The sequence below is a fragment of the Crassostrea angulata genome, chromosome 8, assembly GCF_025612915.1.
Source record: "Crassostrea angulata isolate pt1a10 chromosome 8, ASM2561291v2, whole genome shotgun sequence".
NCBI lineage: Eukaryota > Metazoa > Mollusca > Bivalvia > Ostreida > Ostreidae > Magallana > Magallana angulata.
Window position 1 is genome coordinate 37,276,223 of NC_069118.1, and position 20,708 is coordinate 37,296,930.

General features: G+C 33.5%; 2 protein-coding genes across 4 annotated transcripts in view; both read left to right on the forward strand.

Annotated features, from left to right (window-relative positions):
- Nucleotides 1-4,534, forward strand: part of LOC128161319 (S-adenosylmethionine sensor upstream of mTORC1-like) — a 33,932-nt gene extending 29,398 nt beyond the window's left edge. For all 3 annotated transcript variants that reach the window (XM_052824574.1, XM_052824575.1, XM_052824577.1), the window contains exon 6: nucleotides 2,563-4,534. In XM_052824574.1, coding sequence (XP_052680534.1) covers nucleotides 2,563-3,105 — 543 coding nt within the window. In that variant the 3' untranslated portion in view covers nucleotides 3,106-4,534. The remainder of the gene's footprint in view (nucleotides 1-2,562) is intronic.
- Nucleotides 4,535-15,281: 10,747 nt separating this feature from the next.
- LOC128158330 (uncharacterized) lies at nucleotides 15,282-19,597 on the forward strand. The gene is made up of 3 exons (XM_052821110.1): nucleotides 15,282-15,407; nucleotides 16,789-18,757; nucleotides 18,890-19,597. The coding sequence occupies exons 1-3, from the start codon at nucleotides 15,315-15,317 to the stop codon at nucleotides 19,063-19,065; spliced, it is 2,238 nt and encodes a 745-aa protein (XP_052677070.1). The 5' UTR covers nucleotides 15,282-15,314; the 3' UTR covers nucleotides 19,066-19,597.
- Nucleotides 19,598-20,708: the final 1,111 nt, after the last annotated feature.

Genomic DNA, 20,708 nt, shown 5'->3' on the forward strand with positions numbered 1-20,708 from the left:
AAGATTCAAGTTTTTACTAACCTTGCAATGCGGTTGCGCTTAAGAATTAAAGCAGCAATTCGATATCGGCGTTGATTTAAGATTAGATTGTACACTTAATCATCTCAGAATTTCGCAAGATGAAAATTAAGATTTTGATTTGAAATATGGGTTATTTATTTAGTGAGGTTATGCTTTCTGTCCGAATGATATTTCATTCGATTTAATTAACCCATCCATCATTTTGCCTCTACAATTCTCTTCTACAATATGTAGTGTCGGTACGTCTCATTTGGTGATTGGTCTCTAGCATTTTATCACAGACCATCGTCTAAATGTTCCGTGTAGTAAGCCATATCATATGTTTACTCAGATAATTCGTGTCAAATATTTGAAATGGGTTAATTGTATCGCTTTCTCGAATTTTGATAATTTAAAACAGATTAAAGCCTTTTAGCCAGGACTGGTTTGGGGGGGGGGGTGATCTATGGCCTTTTTTTCCGTATGCACATGATAAATAATTTTTCGTCCATATCACGATGAATCAACAGATCGTCCTCCGTTCATTTACAGTGTGTGTAGGCGATTTAAATAATTCAACAGAACTGGTTTATCAAAGAAAAATTGTTTTTCTTTTTTTGTCATTTTATCATTCATGATAATTATTTACCATTTACTCCCACCTTTTTAGAATACATGTACACATACATGAAATAAAATTGACTGATTAATTTCAGAAGAAATGACTAGTACTGTTACAATTTTACTGGGAATTGATTGCACAATGCGGTTGAGTGCAGAATTTAGAACTTTAGAACTTTTTGCTAAAAATGAAACTAAAATTTTTCAGTTTTTCTTCTTGAGATTTCAAAGAATGGTACATGATAAGAAATGTATTTTTTAATCTCTGTTAGTTATAGATATGCAGTCATGAGGCGAATAGTTCGTTTGCTTCTACTTTTTAACATTATACAGTAAATGAATCATTTTCATTTGCAATTCAATTTAATTTCACTGAACTGTGTTCATCGATGAATTGTTTTGATGCGGATCACAAGTTATCCATAGCTACATAAAAGATAAAGTGTTTAAACTTCGGAGTGTGACAAGTTGTACTTAAACTCTACTCACTGTATTTGATGGGTATGATTTTGTAACCCTCAATTAACAGCGTTTAACTTAATACAAATAGACCGAACAATTTCAGTCGCTATATCATTAAGTAGATGTGTTACCTTTCCCAGTATTGACTTGAATATTGTTTTAGAATTAGTGACCCTTTAAAATTAGTGAGCATTTGGCCAGGAAACAATGGATATCCACTCGTTTATCAAGTTTAACGACTTTCGGGTTAATGGCGCTAAAGGTTTTGATCTGACCAAATATGGATCGTCCTTGCAAAGACACATGCACTCTAAGCAATAATGCCTGTAAATAATGTTTCTAGCCAGTGGTCAGGGCTATACAAGTCTTAAATCTGAGCCATAACGTAAGGCATATTGTCTGTGGACAGATTATCTTTTAAATATATAAATTCATTCTGTTAATAATTGAGACGAACCGAACATCCTATGTCAAATGAAACATGTGGCCATTATAAAGGTTAGAGACACAAGCTTCAATATGTTTTTAGTATGAATATAAATCAATTCTTCTATTTTGGTAAAAATCCACAATTAAGCACCAACTAGACTCTTTTATACTACTCCCTTTCCCTCCTCTCTTATTTGTTTACTTCTGTTAAACCTTCAAAAGCTGTTAATACACATCCATCAAAATCCTAAAAGGCGTTTTGCAAAGAGAAATAGAAATCAGCTCTTGTTTTTTTATATTTATTTAGTGATGTAAAATCTAATTGAAGCATGTCTGTTTTTTACTGAATGTCTTTTAATTCGAATCGTCATTAAGTACCTTTATGTTCTATAGCTTTACGCCGTTTGGTAAAGCTTCTAATCCAGGCGACCAATAAGGCCCAGGGGCCCATGATTCGATTTTCTGTTCATCGACGAATCTGGGATGATCCCGTCTTATATTATTTAAGATGCTCGTAAAGTGTTTTTTTATCATGGGAATGTAGAGAGATTGTACAAAACTCAAACGGATCATCATTCGGACAAATACTTTTTTTTAGACGCAAATCATTGTGACGTAGGCAAAATTATTTTTTATAGGCATACACTGTACAAACATCTCAACAAATCAAGTAGAGCGTACGCGTATGATATGATTTCATGGTATTCACCAACGTTTTGTTTCTGCATGTCAAAATTCAATGTCAAGCGTCTGTCAAACAATATCTTATGTTGACAAATAGGGTGATAGTGTTTTTTAAATTTAGCATACATAAAGATACAATAAACAGTCATGTATATATAAGCTGAACCAGTTTAAATTGTGCATTATGGTTCTATATGTTGATTTGCAGTGGAATCTAAAGTGTAACACTTTCCTTTTTTTATTTATATCTTACTACTAACAAATTGATGACTTTATGAAAGAGAAAGGTCGAGGCATTTTTTTGTACAAATACAAAATGATTAAAGAAATATTTCTAAAATGTACGACACAATTTCCTTTTTGCAGGATGTGTATCAGTGCGACTTTTTGTCGTTGAAAGTAGAAGATCCCGTGCAGACATCGTGTCCACTCGCTAATTTACGGTCACCAATAACTCGTCTGCCGTCATGTGTGTTCAACGTCATCATATTTTGCCTACTCCTGGAGTACTTTCCTAGCTGTCATCAAAGATGGCGGTGCTGTGTACAAGCTCACAAACTTTTGGCGCCAAATGGCCTCCTGCTGGTCATCACTCCGGACTCCCACAAACAGCACCGGAACTCCGCCATGATCCGCAGCTGGATCTCTGCGATTACCTCGCTGGGGTTCTCAAAATGGAAATACGAAAAGCTGGAGCACATACATTGCATCGTGTTCCGGAAAATTCAAGATGAATGTAGTGTGAACGATGACATGGCCGACCTGATGTTTATTCACCAGGATGCCCTTGAGGAGAGTTCACAAGAGGACGCTTCGACAGAAGATGGGCTTTTTATAGAACGAAACGACGAACAAATAAGACAGACAATGTTAGAGTTGCCTGGGTTTGTCTCAGATTCGGAAGACTAAGGTCACGAGGAATGTTTGAATTCTAAAGAAATAAAATGGCTGGATATATTTCTAATAAATCTGTTGATATTGATTTCAATGTATGTAATTATCTACACAGTGATAGAAATATGTTGGGAACAATTGCAAGCAAATTGCAACATCTTGTGTTCGTCTGCTCTTTGAAAAAGCCGGGACTACTTTCAGTGGCTTTGTTTACCTAGTCCCTAGATGACCCTTTGACTTGATCAACATTTGTTTATGAATTTTGTGCCGCTAGCAGACTATTTATTTAAACGAATTCAAACTTGATAGCAGATGGCCGTATATAAACATTTTACACAGTGTTTCTCTTGGATACATTGTATGTCAACAACACTCTAAATATCCGCCGTGTTTACCTAACATTTCCCACTCAGCGAATCAAACAAAAAGCCCAAATTTCTCTTGATGGCATTAATATTTCATTTTTTCCTCGTGTTTTTAAAATGCATATCTGAGAGTTTGTATAACGGATTACACTGTACCTCAACTCAATAGATGGTCTAGCTCTTTTTCTCGGTATTTATTGGGTTTTGTTGTTTGGGGTTTTTTTTAGCTGATAAGAGAATGCTTGTTGGTTGGACTCGTGTTAGGCACAGCCGCCTCAATGAGCGCTCGAACAAACAGTTCCTGGTCCACAAACACACGCTTGGGCCGGTGCACAGAGGGAAGTGGCCGGAGTAGTTGACTTTCTTGTCCTGAACTGACATTGCTCCCCTTTGTTCCTTTTTGTCTCTCTGTATAGTCTGTATACTGTATAATTATAATTCGAGTCGGCTATTTTTAAGTCCTGTTCTATGAGTTAAGGGTGTCCGCGACTTTCAAACAGTTGTAACCATATATGCTTTACAAAAGTCAAAGAAATGTTAATGGAAATGACAAAGGGAAGGTGATTTGTTTATTTATTTTTTTTAGGAAGAGGCGTTTTCACCATTTTAGCACCAAGCAAGATTTGTCAATGATTGCATTTCATATAAAACTACTAAACGTATGATTTTTAACAAAATAAAAGATTAAAAGTGTTATCAATTCTGAAATAAAATGGACAACGTTTTCAGTTTTCTGTTGCTGTATCACTTCATAAACGAACATTTTTTTTTCCAGAAGACGTTAAGTCATACCTTGTCGAGCAAGTCCAAGCGAGGCAACTCACTCTTGCTCTAAGAATTTAAAAAATAAATCATTATCGGGAATACTTCAATTGCATTTAACTTTTAACAAAGTTAATTTTCATGTATATAGTTTGTCTTATTTTATATTATCTATTTTATAATATTCATATTTGAGGAGAGGACACCAATGAACATCCTTCATTTTTTTCAGATTTTTAAATCTTGAAAAAAAATGTTTGTAGTTGTGCAGTCTGACAGTTGTTCTGTGATTAAAAAGGCATTGTCCTGTTCTAGTACGCGTACTTTTCAAACAAAATGACATGAAGGAATTCATATTTATTGCTTTTATTAGCTCACCTGAACCGAAGGTTCAAGTGAGCCTTTCTGATCACCTGATATCCGTTGTCCGTCCGCGCCGTCTGTCCGCCTGTCTGTCCGTCCGTTTGTAAACTTTTCACATTTTTGACTTCATTTCAAAAACCACTGGATCAATTTTCACCAAATTTGATACAAAGCATCCTTATGGAAAGGGGATTCTAAATTTTTTAAAAATAAAGGGTGTTACCCTTTTAAAAGGGAGATCATTGCGAAACAGTGAGTATATGTTGTGTGTCTTTAATAATCTTTTTCTCAAGAACCACCGTACCAGAAATGCCAATATTTACACAAAAGCTTGTATATATAGTGAAGATTGTAAATTATAAAAATTGTGACCCCCGGACCAAAACTGGGGCCCCAGACGGGGTTCAAAGTTTAACATAGAAATGAAGAACCACTGCACCAGAAATGCCAATACTAGTATTTACACAAACGCTTGTATATATAGTGAAGATTCTAAATTGCGAAAATTATGACCCCGGACCATATTTAACATGTATAGAAAAATGTTTAAATATCTTCTTGAGAACTACAATGCAACAGTTAAATTACTTTGAATACATCCTTATCTATTGTTGGTTCCAAATTGTTAACACTGTCACCCCTGATTTTATACATGGGCACCGAGAGTGGTTCAAAGTTTACCAAAGAAATATATAGGAAACATTATTAAAGATCTTCTTCTTGAGAACTAAAATGGTACAGTTTGTGAGATTACTATGCAAGGATCCTCAAATGGTGAAAATACTAAATTGTAAAAGCCGTGACCTCGGACCAACACTGGGGCCCCAGAAGAGGTTCAAAGTTTAATATTGGGAGTTGTATAATGAAGTATATTGGAAAAATGTTTTAAAATCTTCTCTTAAGAACTTCATTGCTACCATTTGTGGGATTACTACGCAAACATTCTCAAAAAGTGTAAATTCTAAATTGTTTAAGCCAACCCCTTGACCAATATTGGGGCCCCAGAAAGGAGTTGAAAGTTTAAAATAGAAATAGCATATGCTATGAAATAGAATTTACAAAGAACTGTGAGCAATATGGCCCATGGGCCTCATATCTTTTGGCAACATTTTTGGCCAGTTTCGGGCAGAAACAAGCCACTTCAAGAAATTATTACATTCTTATCCTCAATGTACAAGATGGCTGCACATCCCTCTTAATACACGTTTGGTTTTCAAATTAAAGGCATATATGAAAAGTATTACTGAACTGAAAGCAATCGACCGTAATAATACTTTAATGTAAGTACACTATGTTTGAGGGCAAGAATCATTCACTTTGTGTTACTCGAGACAGATGCCACGTAAAAAAATCAATCTGAGCAAAAACTGTTGCGTTTGATTTTCCAGAACATCTATTAATAGGAATTGTGGGAGAAGTACTGCAAAGTAGATGCAGTTTGTTCTTTGCTAAGAAAGTGTGCATTGGTGACATTTTATGCAAAAAATGCAGTATAGATAGATTAGAAAAAATGGATGGTCATTTAGAGTTTTCCGTCCTCTTGTCATCCCGACACGAGGTACGTCCCCTTGTACAAAGGATGCAGCTGTTAATACGGAAAATAGTGCAGTTGATTGTACAGTGGATGATGACAGTGTTCAAATGCCTCGTAAAAATCTACAATCATCACTTTTCCTGTTATTTCTGTTGGAAAAACTAAAACGACGTGCATTATTTGTCGCAAAGAGTCAAAGGGTTTGCGTAGCATTCCACGATCAGCTATTGCAAGCATTTTCATACAGCAAGGTGTGCTGGTTCCAGATGGGGGTCAAGTCTTGTGTCTCTCATTTGAGCGACAACCACCTGCGAGTTGGGCATAACACTGACACGACTAAACCTAGAACGGTTTCCTCAGAAGTCAATCAAAATAAAATGACTGATTTACTTAGTACTTAGTGATATATGTGGGAAATGATATTGCAAGGTTTCTCTAAGGTTAGGTTTCTCTAAGAAGCTTGATTTTAGAAAGACTATGAAACTATGCAACGAAGATTTTTTACAACCTTTCGTATGATCAGTTTGAAGATTTGGTTAGCCGTATTACGTCTTTCCCCAATCTATATTTCTCTCTACTCGAAAGGCTACTGGTCTTTTTCTTACAAAATTACATACAATGTAGTCTAATTCTGTTCTTGCTTGCAACTTTGTTTTGTTTAACTGAAACACAAGTTTCTCAAATTGTTTCTTCAGCTATTCCTAGCTTTAAAATTTCTTCATACATTTTGAATTATCATGTTCAAACCGAAATAGATATAAGGAACAAGAATTTTTATAATCGTAATTATGATCATACACGGGAATGAAGTAGAATAACATACTAATTATTTTTTAAAGGATATTAAAAATTTGATGCATAAAATGACCTTTGAAATCGCGTCATGCGAGACTTTCGATAGTTGCTAAAATGCCCCTAGTTGTAAATAAACGCATATAAACTACATATATCGTATTATAGAAAACAGTTTAAAGATGAAAAAAGTTCAAAAGCGGCCATAACTCATACCGCTGTGGAAAGTGATGGAGCTTTGAGTTGGTAAATTGTAGAGTTTTTTTTTCTTAATTTAGAGTTTTTAAAAACTACTTTGCGTTATAATAACTAATATGATATATATTGATATATTGATTAGTTTTTCCTTTCATGCAGCAAATATTTGTTGATTTTGTACATGTATATATGCTTATATCGGATGATAACAGTATGTAGTCCTGATTTCTTTGGTAATTTTACGATTGACCCTCTCTATATACATGTATGTTACCTCAGTTAATAAAACATGACATGTTCATAATTCTAGCAAGGTCGTCTCACCTCGTATCATAAAATTTTGGGAGATATTATAGATATCATTTTTAAAATTATACATTTTAGACCTTCAAAATAATACCGGAAGTTAGTCATTTCAAAAACTTTTTTTCTAAACCTTTTTAAAAAAATCATTTTATGATAAGGCATAAAAGTAAAGCTCCTTGCAGGTTATCTTTATCTGGAAAATCTTTCACTACTATGGAGATGCCACAGTCTTCAAACACAGGTCTTATCACTCCATTTGCGTGTGATGACATTCTTATTAACGTGGTATAATCGAACACGTGACCTTAAAACAATACTGAAACTGAAAGCCCTCAACACAAAATGATAACGCCACTGCAACCACGGGAAGCATACATTCACAACCAGTCAAAAAATAAGCAGCTCTCTACTAACTGGTGTGTAATGATAAATCTGATATAACCAACACACTTGACATCGTTTTATCATGTTTAGAAGAATTTAGTTACTTCTTTGAAAATTCTCTTAAGGCTGGTTTAAATATAACAAAAGTAACACGTCATTTGGACAGTTTAAAATAAAGTGGAGGTGCACGTGGAGGCATGGTGCTTCTATTTTACATTAAATATTTAAAAATATTCCAAAATCTTAGCTTATCGACAGATTGTTTTAAATAAGTGAAGTTTTTTTTAGCTCACATAGAAGACGTGCGCGGTTTTAACGCTATACCCTTGGCGTCCAATTACATTTTTTGAGCAAGTTACATATTTAAGATATAACTGATCTTAGCTTCTTCAAACTTGCTTATATGGTGAATCTTGAATACAACAAAGAACTAACAAACTCTGATGCTGAATCTTAGCCGTAAGATTTAAATGCTGTAAGGAATTTAAGTTTTTTGGTGCTGGTTAAAGGTTTCGGAGCTTGTTTCCTTTGATGGCCGTATCGAAATTGTTTTTTGTCATATCTTTAACAAACTTGGATGAATGATTTATCTTTTAATGATGATGCACGTGACAGGTATTGATGCTGAATCTGAGCCACAGGTTTCAAGTTACTGGAGGAAGTCAAGGTGCTTGGATAATGTTTAAAGTTTTGGAGCAGGTGCCATTTGATGGCCACATTTAGGTTGTTAAATATTTGTTTTATCTTCACCAAACTGGAATGAATTATGCAACTGATTTGACTATGCAAATTAATTTACATTTTAACTTTTGTAGCAGGTCTCATATCAAAGAAACGTTTGGTCATAACCCATGTAAATTAATTTGCTTGGTTAATGTAACTATGCAAATGCTATGCTATACATTTAGTAGCTTGCTTCTGATACAGATAGCTTAATTAAGATTTTTTGGAACAGTTCAAAGAAGGTTTGAGTGTTGGAACTTATTACATATCTAGTAAATACTTGTCCTATATCCATTATTACTTGTATGAGTCATGTAACTGTGATAATAAACATAATTGAGATACGAAGCTTGCTGTAAATTACCAAAGATGTTAATTTTTTTTTTCTAAAAAGAGACAACAAAAGGAATGTTTAAAAAACATTTTGCTTGTGAAAAATGTCAACTTTTATAAATCCATTTTTGTCATGTTTGAAATATTCATCACGATCATCACCATTGTTCTTCCTGAATGTGCCGTCCTGCGCTTTTTTTCTTTTTTCATGTCATAAAACACTTTCCTACATACCATCAGTTAAGCTTTCTAAGGAGTGATTTGCATATTGAATTTCAAAAATTAATGAATGAATCAAATCAATACGGTAAATGAATATGTAACAACTTATACCTACGTGTTTATTCTGAAATATTAAATGTCAATAAAAAAGAAAATTTTTAAAAATTTTAAAATTTATTCAAACCAAACCTCGACCTCAACTGTTTGATTGTCCTTTTAATATATGGCATTCCACTAGCTTTAAAAGCAAAACGTGATCTTGATTTTCCAGATGCTATTTTTCAAGTCAATAAACTACTTCCTCTCTCATTCTGGCTTGGTTGATGTGATTGTGGATATATGAAATATGATATGATACAGAATGGTATGATATTGCATCATAGTATGTGTTAAAATAAAGTGATGTATAACAAAGAAGATGGGTGGATAACGCGTGTAAAATGCCCATACGCGGTCGGACAGGCTACTGAAAAATTAAAGTGTCAATAAATCTGATGGGTTTTTTAAAAATCATTTAAGACAATATATATTTAACGAATCATTGATTTTTAACCTCTAGGTATGTTCAATACTTGGAATATGTTGACTCAAACAGGCGTATACGTATCAAAACCTGCAAATACTGTCATTTTTTTTTATAACTTCAAGACATTTTCTTTTATAGAGTGGGTCTGTGTTCCATATTTTTGTCATAGTCGAATTAAGGCCGATTTCAATCAACAAAAACGGGGAGAGATGACCCACTATACTAAAAAAATATCATTTTGTATCCCAACAACTGAACGTTTTGAAAAAATAATACAGGACCGGTAGTTCCTGACCTTAGTCACACATACTATTTAAAAAGCCCACTTTGTTGTGTCTGAAATGGCTCAGTGGTTAGAGTACCTGGCACAAGCTAACCTTATATATATAGGGTTTTTATGTTACGGGTTAGATACCACCAAAAATTCCGACAATATATTTTTTTTCTTATTTATTATTAAATATATTAAAACTGACTATAGTTAGAAATTTTGCTTTGCAAAGTTGTATTATATAGTTTTAATATATTTGAATAGATTTAATTGGGGGAAAATAAATTTAAAATTGTATTTCACTACTAAATCGAATGGACATTTTTGCCCTCTTATTCCCCCATCTTCTTTTATCATATGTAACATAATACAATTACAAATGATACAATATTGTTCGTATCATATAATCTGATATTCAATTTGATTTCTGTTATAAACATAAAAAATATCATATCGATTAAGTTAAATCATATACTATGATATAAATATGGTGCTTTTTTATATACGATATTGTATTGTTCCATGTTATATGATATTGAAAATGTAACATGGCACATTAATTGTCATACTTTATATAAATAGTTCATATTAATAATATAGTAATATATGAATTAATATAGTAATTTAGGATGCAGCCCATATGAAGTGATATAACGTGATATAACATTGCATTGAAGGACTGAATTTTGTAGCATTTCATTCATATCGGTAAGTAGAATACAATATCAAATGCTATACTATGGTATGGTAATACAAAATACGATTTGTTTACTTTATAGGTAGACTACAATTTTATATATTTGTATCAAATAATGCAATGATATAACAATAACACATTAAGTGAAAGGTTCTAAGCTAAACTGCATGTTTAAAATCATATCAACATATATTTCAAGAAAGAATTGCCATGATATAGGTTATAATATTCAAGAATTTAAAGATATTGACTTTGTTATGTGGAAATTGACAAATTTTAGATCTCAAACACGTTTAATCAACCCACATTTATTTTGGAATGTTTTACAGTTTACATTTTTCGTTTTTGATTGTTTAAGAATTCTAAGATTTTCAAGAATCATTTTATATTATAATTGTCGGTAGCATTCTTTTGAACAAGTAAACAGGTGATCAACTTTGAAAAATGTGAAATGTTACCAGCTATCAAGTAACTAATATTGATATTGTGATAGAAAATTTGAAAGCTTCAATTGGTTTGTTTACTTTTATCATCGAACGATTGACGATTGATCGCTATGTGCATTTTGACAACCAGGAACTGAAACTGAAAGTACGAGACTCTCCATTTGAGGTCATGATACAAGCTAGCAAAACACACCTCGTCCAAACTTTTATAATAGTACCTATGAATGTTATGAGTAACTTAAACATGTGATTGAGTTCGAAAACGTTGAAATTTTGTAAAATTTCCAATTATTTCTTTTAATTCATCGTTGATTTTATCTTAGCTTTGGTTTTAATTCTTACATAGATACATATCTTCAATTCTTACATGGATACATATCGTCCTTCCATGTATCTATAGCTTAGCATAAGAAGACAATGTACAATATTATACCTTTCTAGATAAGCGAGGGCATTTATGTTCTTAACTTTTAGGGAAGTGAAAGGTTTTGTATCTGATCAGGCTGATATTAGCATTGGCTCGAAACATTAAATATATTTTTTGATAGATCAATAACGAATCTGTTTTGAAATATAATTCATGAACAAGAGGTCTATCTCGCCTTTCAATTATTTTTGTGATTTTTTTCTATTTCTTTTATTTTTTTTTAGATAAACGAGAGAAATTCTTCTGGCTGCAAACATATTATTATCTTGCTAAAATTTATATACGCAATATCCAAAATAATTTTTAAACGGTTTTTAAGGTATATTAATGATTTTATCAAGCACCTTAGGAAATATGAATTACAATTCGTTATTGCCAAATCTTCAACTCACACCTCATACATCGTTTAAGTTTCTTTTTAATTATATTTTGATTAATGATACCATTTTTTGCTTCCTAATATTTACAGGTCTTTTCTTCTCAAAGTTTTCTCTAGCAAAAAGCGTGAATCATCTCTTTTACTACTCTTGAGTTGTTTTTGAAATGGACCAAGATTCTATGATTTTAAATATAAGCTTAAACAGAATTCACATGGTCTCAAAATTTAAGAATATATTTTTTTCTTTATTTAACTTATGAATTAGAATGTACATGTACAAAAGATTTAGCGAATAACACAAGAACACATTAAATATCAAAGCATAATATCTTATGGGGAAAAGTAACGGATGAATTTTAAAGAGACTTGTAACTTTACGAAAAGCATGATTATCTCAATGATGTCTTTATAAGCAAATACTTGTATATACAGACAATAGAGGTAGTTAATAAAGTACATCATGAACCCTGTCTCAAAATCTTATTGCATGCAAAGGTAGGTTTATCGCTATCCTTATGATTATGAAGGCAAAAAGAGCATCAAGTAGCCAAACTAAATCTGTTTATAATTCAAAGACAAAATATTTTCAATCTACTTTAAACAAGTAGAATTCTGATAAGATGTATTTCTGAACAAAATCTCGAACAGAACAAGAAACAATTGGCACACGAAGGGATGAATTTGTTCTTTTTATACTCAAATATATATTCCATTGGGAAAAGTTAGAGAAATGTGTCGTGTTTGTCTTTGACCTTTTGTTATGAATCATAAATATGATGGTCACCAGCAAGAGTTATTTTACTCAAATCATGGCTTACCTTGTGCAATATGAGTATTTCTCCTGAATCTTTTTAAATGAAAATTACAAATCGGTACTACATCGATCAGAATCTGGATATTTATAAGTTTAAAGACTGTACATAATGACGTCATCGATACTAGTATATACTACAGCAGTTTTATGTCTGTAGTTTATGATACTTTAAAAACTTTCAACAATTTTTTTTTTATTCAGAAAATACAATAGTCCTTATACCTTATAATATTTCATCATATGCTTCTGTAAAATAGAGAAATAGTTTATAAGGATATACATGTAATATTACATCATAAATGACGGAAATTAAAGGTCTACATAATGAATGTATTAATCTTCATTCGGACTACCAATCTATTTGTATTGGTAGCATTCAGTTTTATCTACCTGTGGTTTAACTTGGCATGTGTAAAATTTTGTATTAATGGTTAATAAATAAAGTAGAAGGACTGAATTCTTACTTAACATTGGTTAAGGAACTGAGAAGTAAAAACAAAATCTCTAATTTAAACAATGAATACGTTACATGTGTAAATATGATATCAACCCTTGCCCAATATAGGCATTCTGGCTTTCGGCCCTCAGGCTAATATTGGAGTCTCGGGTTGATATGGGATGTGATACAGATTTTGCCATGTTTTATTCTCTATTACTTCAACTTTATTTTTGAAATAACGCTGCTGAGAAACGTAACATCAAATTGTTGATATGCATATACATATATCATGCCTGGGCTTAGTGCGAGGTTCCTCATTGTTCTTGCAATCAGATATTGTTTAACGTTCACGAGATGAATAACTGGGCACCAGGCCCCGGGGCCATAAAACTTAGACGAGCTCACTTTTGATCTAAGTCTCACTTTTACAAAAGGAACATATAGTGGAAAAATGAGACTGAGATCAAAAGTGAGCTCGTCTAAGTTTTATGGCCCCGGGGCCAGATATCAAGTATTAAAATTATACCCGATATTTTATGCTTGTGCACGAGAATATAATTCTTTCAAACAGGAAGTATTTCACTTTAATGTAGAGAACAAAAGGGCAATAACATGTATTGCTTACTATTTACCTGAACAAAAGCTTGCATAAAGTCCTTCTATTCAGCAGACAAAAAATTAAATAATAAGATGTGTTAAATTAACCAAGTTAAAGTTTAAATAAGTCATGCAATGGAGGCCTGAATTTTTAATATTCAGACATCCATAGTCATATTAATTTAATTGATTTCTTTATCTAAATCAAAAGATAAAAGAAATGTGATTGCACGTAAGCTTATTTCAATCCGTGGAATATTGTTAAAAAAAAGTTCCTATTGATTTAGAAATTGTTGTTATCGTACAAAATTATAAGTATAAAAATTCAAGTCACAGTGTCAACAAAGATTCAAACTGGTATTTATTTCTTATAGGACCCCCCCCCCCCCCCCCCCCCCAAATTGGACTTGGAGAGATTAAACCTTAAAAAAAGGAGATTATGGTTACTCTCTCTCTTGTTATAAATAGATAAATTGTCAACCTGCCCCATCCTAACATGTTCTATAAGATATCTTTATTGCGTATCCATTCACGGCAGAATTCAAGGTTTAAAATAACAAACGTTAAAACTATAAATCAATTTATTTTTTCTATTTAAAAACGTGCATTGTAAATATAAATAAAAACAGATTCAATGTTTAAACATTGAAAAAAGCTCCATTCCACCTTCCATCAAAACTGTCCAGTTACTGAGTTTAAAATTAACGATTTTCTTTTCCGTTGAATACCTTGTTTTGGGGGAAAAACCAAAACCATACAATCCCCATTTTTAAACTGACAAACACCCAGAACAATGTATAAAATGTCACTAAACGCGATTTTTCGAGGTAACCCATGTAATGAAAAGAAGATTCATATATGTAATATATAATGACTTCAGTGGAGTTCAAAGGGGAAAGAAAACCAGATCAGGAGCCATTTTACTTTTTCATGTATCATATTTCCGAGATTAAATTTTGATGGTTGTCATGAATCTTTTAAAAGTAGAATGACAAATTAGCCCTACAATGAACAGAAGAAAATTGATATATAAGTTTCTAGAATGTTTATGGTAACCAAACCAGAGGTAACTCTACAAAGTTATGCCGAGAAGTGTTTTGTTTATTTCTCCCACTTAGTACATAACATGTAAGAATAGTTCTATTTCAGAAAAACATACAAAGCAAAATATTCCATCCATTTCATTAAAACTTAAGTAATTACAATTGTTTTGAATAGAAGGTTTCTATATCTATCAAACACAAAGGTGTGCAACAGGTATAGTCCATGTCCATCCAATTTGTCCAAAAGATTTGTCAATTTTGCAGAACCATTTTTTTTCCTGACGTATCCTTTTGAGGGAGGTAAACGATCGTATCTCTCATCCCACATCGCCTCATCATTACTGGAACGATGAAATGTAGAATTGTGCAAAAATATTGTACAATAAGCAAGTTGGAGTACTGAAGACATATTTCATCTTTGTTGAACTTTTTGAAATAAATGCATGTGTTTAATCGATCGAAACTTTTCAAACTTTGATAAAAATCATTAACCACACTTTATCAAGATATCGAACTATTAGTAATCTGCACTTGATACCATCACGTAAGCTGCAACCGGTCTACCAGGAAGAGTTAAATATAGCTCAAACTAACAGTCTTGCAATGAGGAAGAGTTCTATTACTAAGAAGGTGTCTACCTTTATATTAGATGGTAATTGCTGCAATGTACCATTCTCGTACATGGCACAAGCAAAGGTAAGCAGGTTGTAGAAAATAATTTTCTAAATATCAAGTATACATGTATATCGAATGAAAATGTAAAATAAAATGTGTAAAGGAAAAAACTAACAAAACATTAAAAAGAAGATAAGATTCTGATGCTTGAAATCTAGGAGGAACTCACATTGAAGATTACTGAAGAAAAGGGCAAGGGAAAGAGTTAAACTTATTCTAAACGAGAACTCGTTGTATTTTTGTTATTTTTCAGCAAAAACAAATCGTTTTCATCGGTCTAATAATTTGCTTGTGATAACAACACTTATCAACATTATATCCAAGTTGATATATTTAAATAAAGTAAGCTATCTATATTATGATTTTTAAATTTTCAATAATGTTCTAAAACGTTATTTTTATCGATTGGAGTTTCAAAAACAAATACGGTAAATAAATAATTACTATTTTTATGCGTAACAATGATGTTTTCGACTTTTCTCAAGAAGAAATGGTTTGATTATGTTTAAAATATCGGACATTAATTAATTGAACATGGTTTCCTTTAAAAAAAAACCAAAGTTATGACAGGCTCATCGCATTAACAATATCAGTTAAGTCTATAAAGCATCTCTTTATTTTACGTCAAATCAAAATAAAATCGTACTTTCTTAACGTAATATCTAGGTAATTGCTTTATTTCTATTTCTTTGTTGCTTATGGTACACTTACGAAATTTATATATGTTTACAATTTAAGTTTTACGTCTGGATTAAACATTGGTGTTATCGTACAAAAATTACTGTTACAATTTAAATCCACAGAAGAGCCGAGAGGGCAAGAGCGCTATGTAATAAATAGATGGAATGTTGTGTCATCATCCACTTTTTCTATACGTTTAATTACAAATACGGAATGTTATAAAAGGATTGCTTGCATTCAGTCTTTGATAGTCGTGTATGAAGATGAGTTTGATAAAAGCGAAACAGCAGATTTAGATCATGTTTTATACTGATAAAAAAATAACCAATTTCTTATCCGTGTTTTGAATGACAGAATTAAAGTGGCGACACCGACAGCCAAAAAAAATGTTCAAAAGGACTGCACTGAAGTAAATATAACACAACAAGAAACAGAACAAAATAGAACGCACATTTTCATTGCTTTATTTTTGGTTTAAAGGAGTAGAATAGTAATCTAGTTCCAAGTAATACGTGTGTTTGAAGTCTGTGCAATATGGATGCCTTGATCAGAAAGCAACCGAGAACTTACTGTCTAGTGTTTGAAAAACGACTTGAACTTTTGAGTGAATTAGCGCACTTTGTTTTAAAAGAAAACCCCAGATATTTGTAACATATTTATTTTAGAAATGTTTACATATGATGGAAACTTTTGTTAGATTAAGGTGTTTTATTTTTTACAGAATATCGCTATGTTGTCGTCGACCTTCCTGCTTTTTCTGTTAGTGTCTCCCGTGATCGGCTATACCTGCGAGAAAACAGCCAAAATTTGCGAAACCTCTCTCAGTATTGGGCACTACTTAACGATGTTTAACCGCGACACACTTGCAGTGTACCCCAAAAAAGGCAAGCTCTACAAGTACGACGTGACCAACACATCAAATGCAGATCCTGTGCCCAAGGAGGACATTATTTCAGGGGATGGTTGGGAGGTTAGAAAACTTCTGGTTGTCGCCAATCAAAGTCTTCCCGGACCAGACATCATCGTTTACGAGGGACAGACAGTGATCATTCACGTGAAAAATCACTTACATTCTGACACAGTGACGGTCCACTGGCATGGTCTTCACCAGTCGGGAACTCCCTTCATGGACGGAGTCCCCTTTGTATCTCAGTGTCCCATCGAATCGGGACAAACGTTTACATACAAATTTAAGGCGTACCCTCCTGGTACATTTTGGTATCATTCCCACGTAGGCTCCCAACGAGTTGACGGACTACTAGGAGCTTTTGTCGTACGTAAAAACGAACCCGATCCTCTTCCAGAACACATCATGCAAATCCAAGACTGGAATCACGACTGGGGAGGGGATATGGGATACCAACTAATGGTCAACAAAATAATCGAAAATAGAACAAAATACACCCCTTCTCAATCTTTAGACGGTAGCTTCTTCAGTCTTTTTAAAGCTCAATCCGGACTCATTAACGGGAGGGGCCGCTTTTACTCCGATCTTGAGAGCGGAACTCACAACGAAGCTCCTTTAGAAGTTTTTAACGTAAAACAAAATACCTCTTACCGATTCCGTGTCATCAATGTAGGTGCTCTTTTTCCATTTAGAGTTTCAGTAGACAATCACATGTTAAGTGTTATAGAATCGGATGGATACCCCATTCGACCAACTCTTGTTGAATCATTCGTCATAAATCCAGGAGAGAGGTTCGATTTTGTTATAAATGCAAATCAATCTATTGGAAACTACTGGATTCGCGGGAAAACATTAGAGGTGACTCCCAGAAATACGATAGCAGAGGCAATCTTACGATACGAGGGTGCACCTGATGTGGAACCAACAACTGCTCGAAAAGTGTGCACTGAACAAGATAAATGTGTTGTCATTAATTGTCCATTTACTTATTTCCCAAAGAATGAGTTCACAGAGTGTATCCGATTTGATCAACTTCGTTCGTCAGCATCCAACGATCCTGCGCCACCAGTGGTCGATGGAAAATTTAAAGAATATTTCCTTAATTACGCATTTCCAGGAGTAACTAGCTTTCCAAGCTCAGTCAATGGTATAGCAATGGAATTTCCCCCAGTTTCTGGAGTATCCCAGCCACAACAAATAACGACAGGTTGCAAACACGTTCACTGCGAAGATCAGAAGCACTGTAAATGTACGAACGCCCTTTCTCTTGATCACGGCGACACAGTTCAAATGGTGTTGCTGAATATGGGCGTTGGGCGTGGATGGGCTCATCCGGTACATATGCATGGTCATTCATTCTATGTTCTTAAAATGGGATATGCAGAATACAACGAAACCACCGGTAAATTTATAGCTCAAAATTCAGACATTGATTGTAGGGGCGGGGTCCCTATTCAGAAATCTTTTTGTAACAATGCATCATGGTCAAACCAGACCTGGCTGAATGGAAATGTGCCTGGTTTGGAACTACAAAACCCGCCGCGAAAAGATACACTTATAATTCCTAGCGGTGGTTATGCTGTGATAAGAATCAGGGCAGATAATCCTGGCCTGTGGATTATGCACTGCCACATTGAGCTTCATGCCTCAGATGGAATGGCCATGCTTCTTAACGAATCCTTTTCTTATCTTCCAAAGACCCCTAAACATTTTCCAACTTGTGGAGACTTTAAAATCGAAGACGAAGAAAAACTTTCTGTCATTGCTGATGTAAAAATTCATGGTAAGTATTCCTGATGGTTTAGGGATAAACAAGACATGTAATTTATCTTAGTTGATAAAATTTGAGATTTATACAAATTAGAAAGATAATAGATATATCTGTAATGTTCTCTTCACCTTTTTTTCTGTTTAGATACCATGCCGATGCAACAATTTTATATAACTGTCGGGGTTATGGTAGCTGTTATCTTAATTCAGCTTCTGATCATCATCATCAGCTTGCGTAATTCACACCGGAAGTCGTCATTATTCAAGATAGATAATACTCATTCCTCCAATGGAGAAACAAATCAAGCATTTAAACCATAAAAGAATTCAAGAATTGTTTTTTAATGGAGGAATTAAAGCAGACAAAACCTAGACATGCGAGGAGGGTCGTTTTATACAGTTGATAAATATATATGTCCATCCCACAAGCAAGAACCAATATTTTTTTGTGATATGTACTGCAAAGTGTAATTGTCCCTCATTTAGAAAATTAATTACTTCATAACTTGAATCTCGACAACCGAGTATAAGCAGAGAACATGTAAATCGTATGACTCGAAAAGGGTTAAGTATGCAAACTAACTAACTAACAAAATACAATAAAGAATTTGGCCCTGAATTTTCATCAGGTCAAATTTAAAATATGTTTTAACTCACAGTTGTTTGTGTTTTCAGTTACTTTGATTTCATTCAAACATCAAGCTTTAACATTTGCTCCTTGTATTTTGTCCAAGTTAATCTCATCAAAACGTCATCATATATATATTAATTTATTTTTTATGTAATACTTGTATTTACTTTTATACGTTAATAAAACAATTTTTTATTTCCACATGTAGTGTTTATTTTCAAGCCAAATAAAATATTCATAAGTTTACGAAATAATTCACAATGACCGATCGACTTCTTTACAAATCTCTGGAAAAAAAGGACTTTCCATTTGTTTTTAATTTCAACCCGGTCACGTTCTGTACATTATATACTCCTCTTTGAATACCCATCACTTCATCCGAAAAAATATTAAAGTGTCGAATGAAACGCAAGAAAAAATGCTGCCGGAGAAAGTTTCGAGGACTGACTTAAAGCGCAAGTTCTATCACAAGGTACATGTATATTACTTTTTTCAAACAGTTAATAAATCAAATTTTACATAAAATATGTAAAAAAGCTGCTGTTCCTTTACCTATACTGTTGATATTTAATATTTTTCGATGTTACTGAAAAATTGCAGTACTCTAGATTTATTTATTACGACAAATGAAAAAATCTGTTTGAATAAATTTGGCTCAAAATCAGAAAATGTCACCGAAGAATATGGACAGTTTTTAAAAAAATGAAATAGTGTTTCAATGCCGCAATGCTCGCCCTCTAGTGTTGCTTCAGGATCCGCATATGTTCCTACCTTTGTTATCCCATCAAGTTCTGCTTCTGGGTCATCTATATCCTACCCACCCGGAATCAAAGCGAAGCATTTCCATGCACGTCAGGCATGCTAACGCTTGCCAATAGCTTTCCAAATTAGTTTAATGCTATCTATCCCCACTTGTCTTTAGGCATTCCCACATCCGTCCCAGTGGTCCCTTTAGGCTTCAATACCAGTAATCCTACTCCCCCTTGTAAGCGTATCCGATAACCTTGGCCTTCATGTTCCGCAAACAACCAAGGACAAAATATGTGAAAAACAGTATATCGACGTGATTAAAGTCCTACTACAGATATTGATCCGGGGGAACAACAAAAAATTGCCATAGATCAAGGTCAGTTGGTTCGTCAACCGAAGCCCAATCGAAACAAAATCACTTCAATTCAATCATGGACCGATGCATTCTTAATATTCGCCAGCAAACTATAGGTTTAGGGGCCAATCGCAGTCCCCCTTCAGAAAGTTGTATGACAGGCAATTCAGATTAAAAATGTTTAAGTATACGTCCACCCACTGGGGCTCAGTCGATGCTGAACTCTGG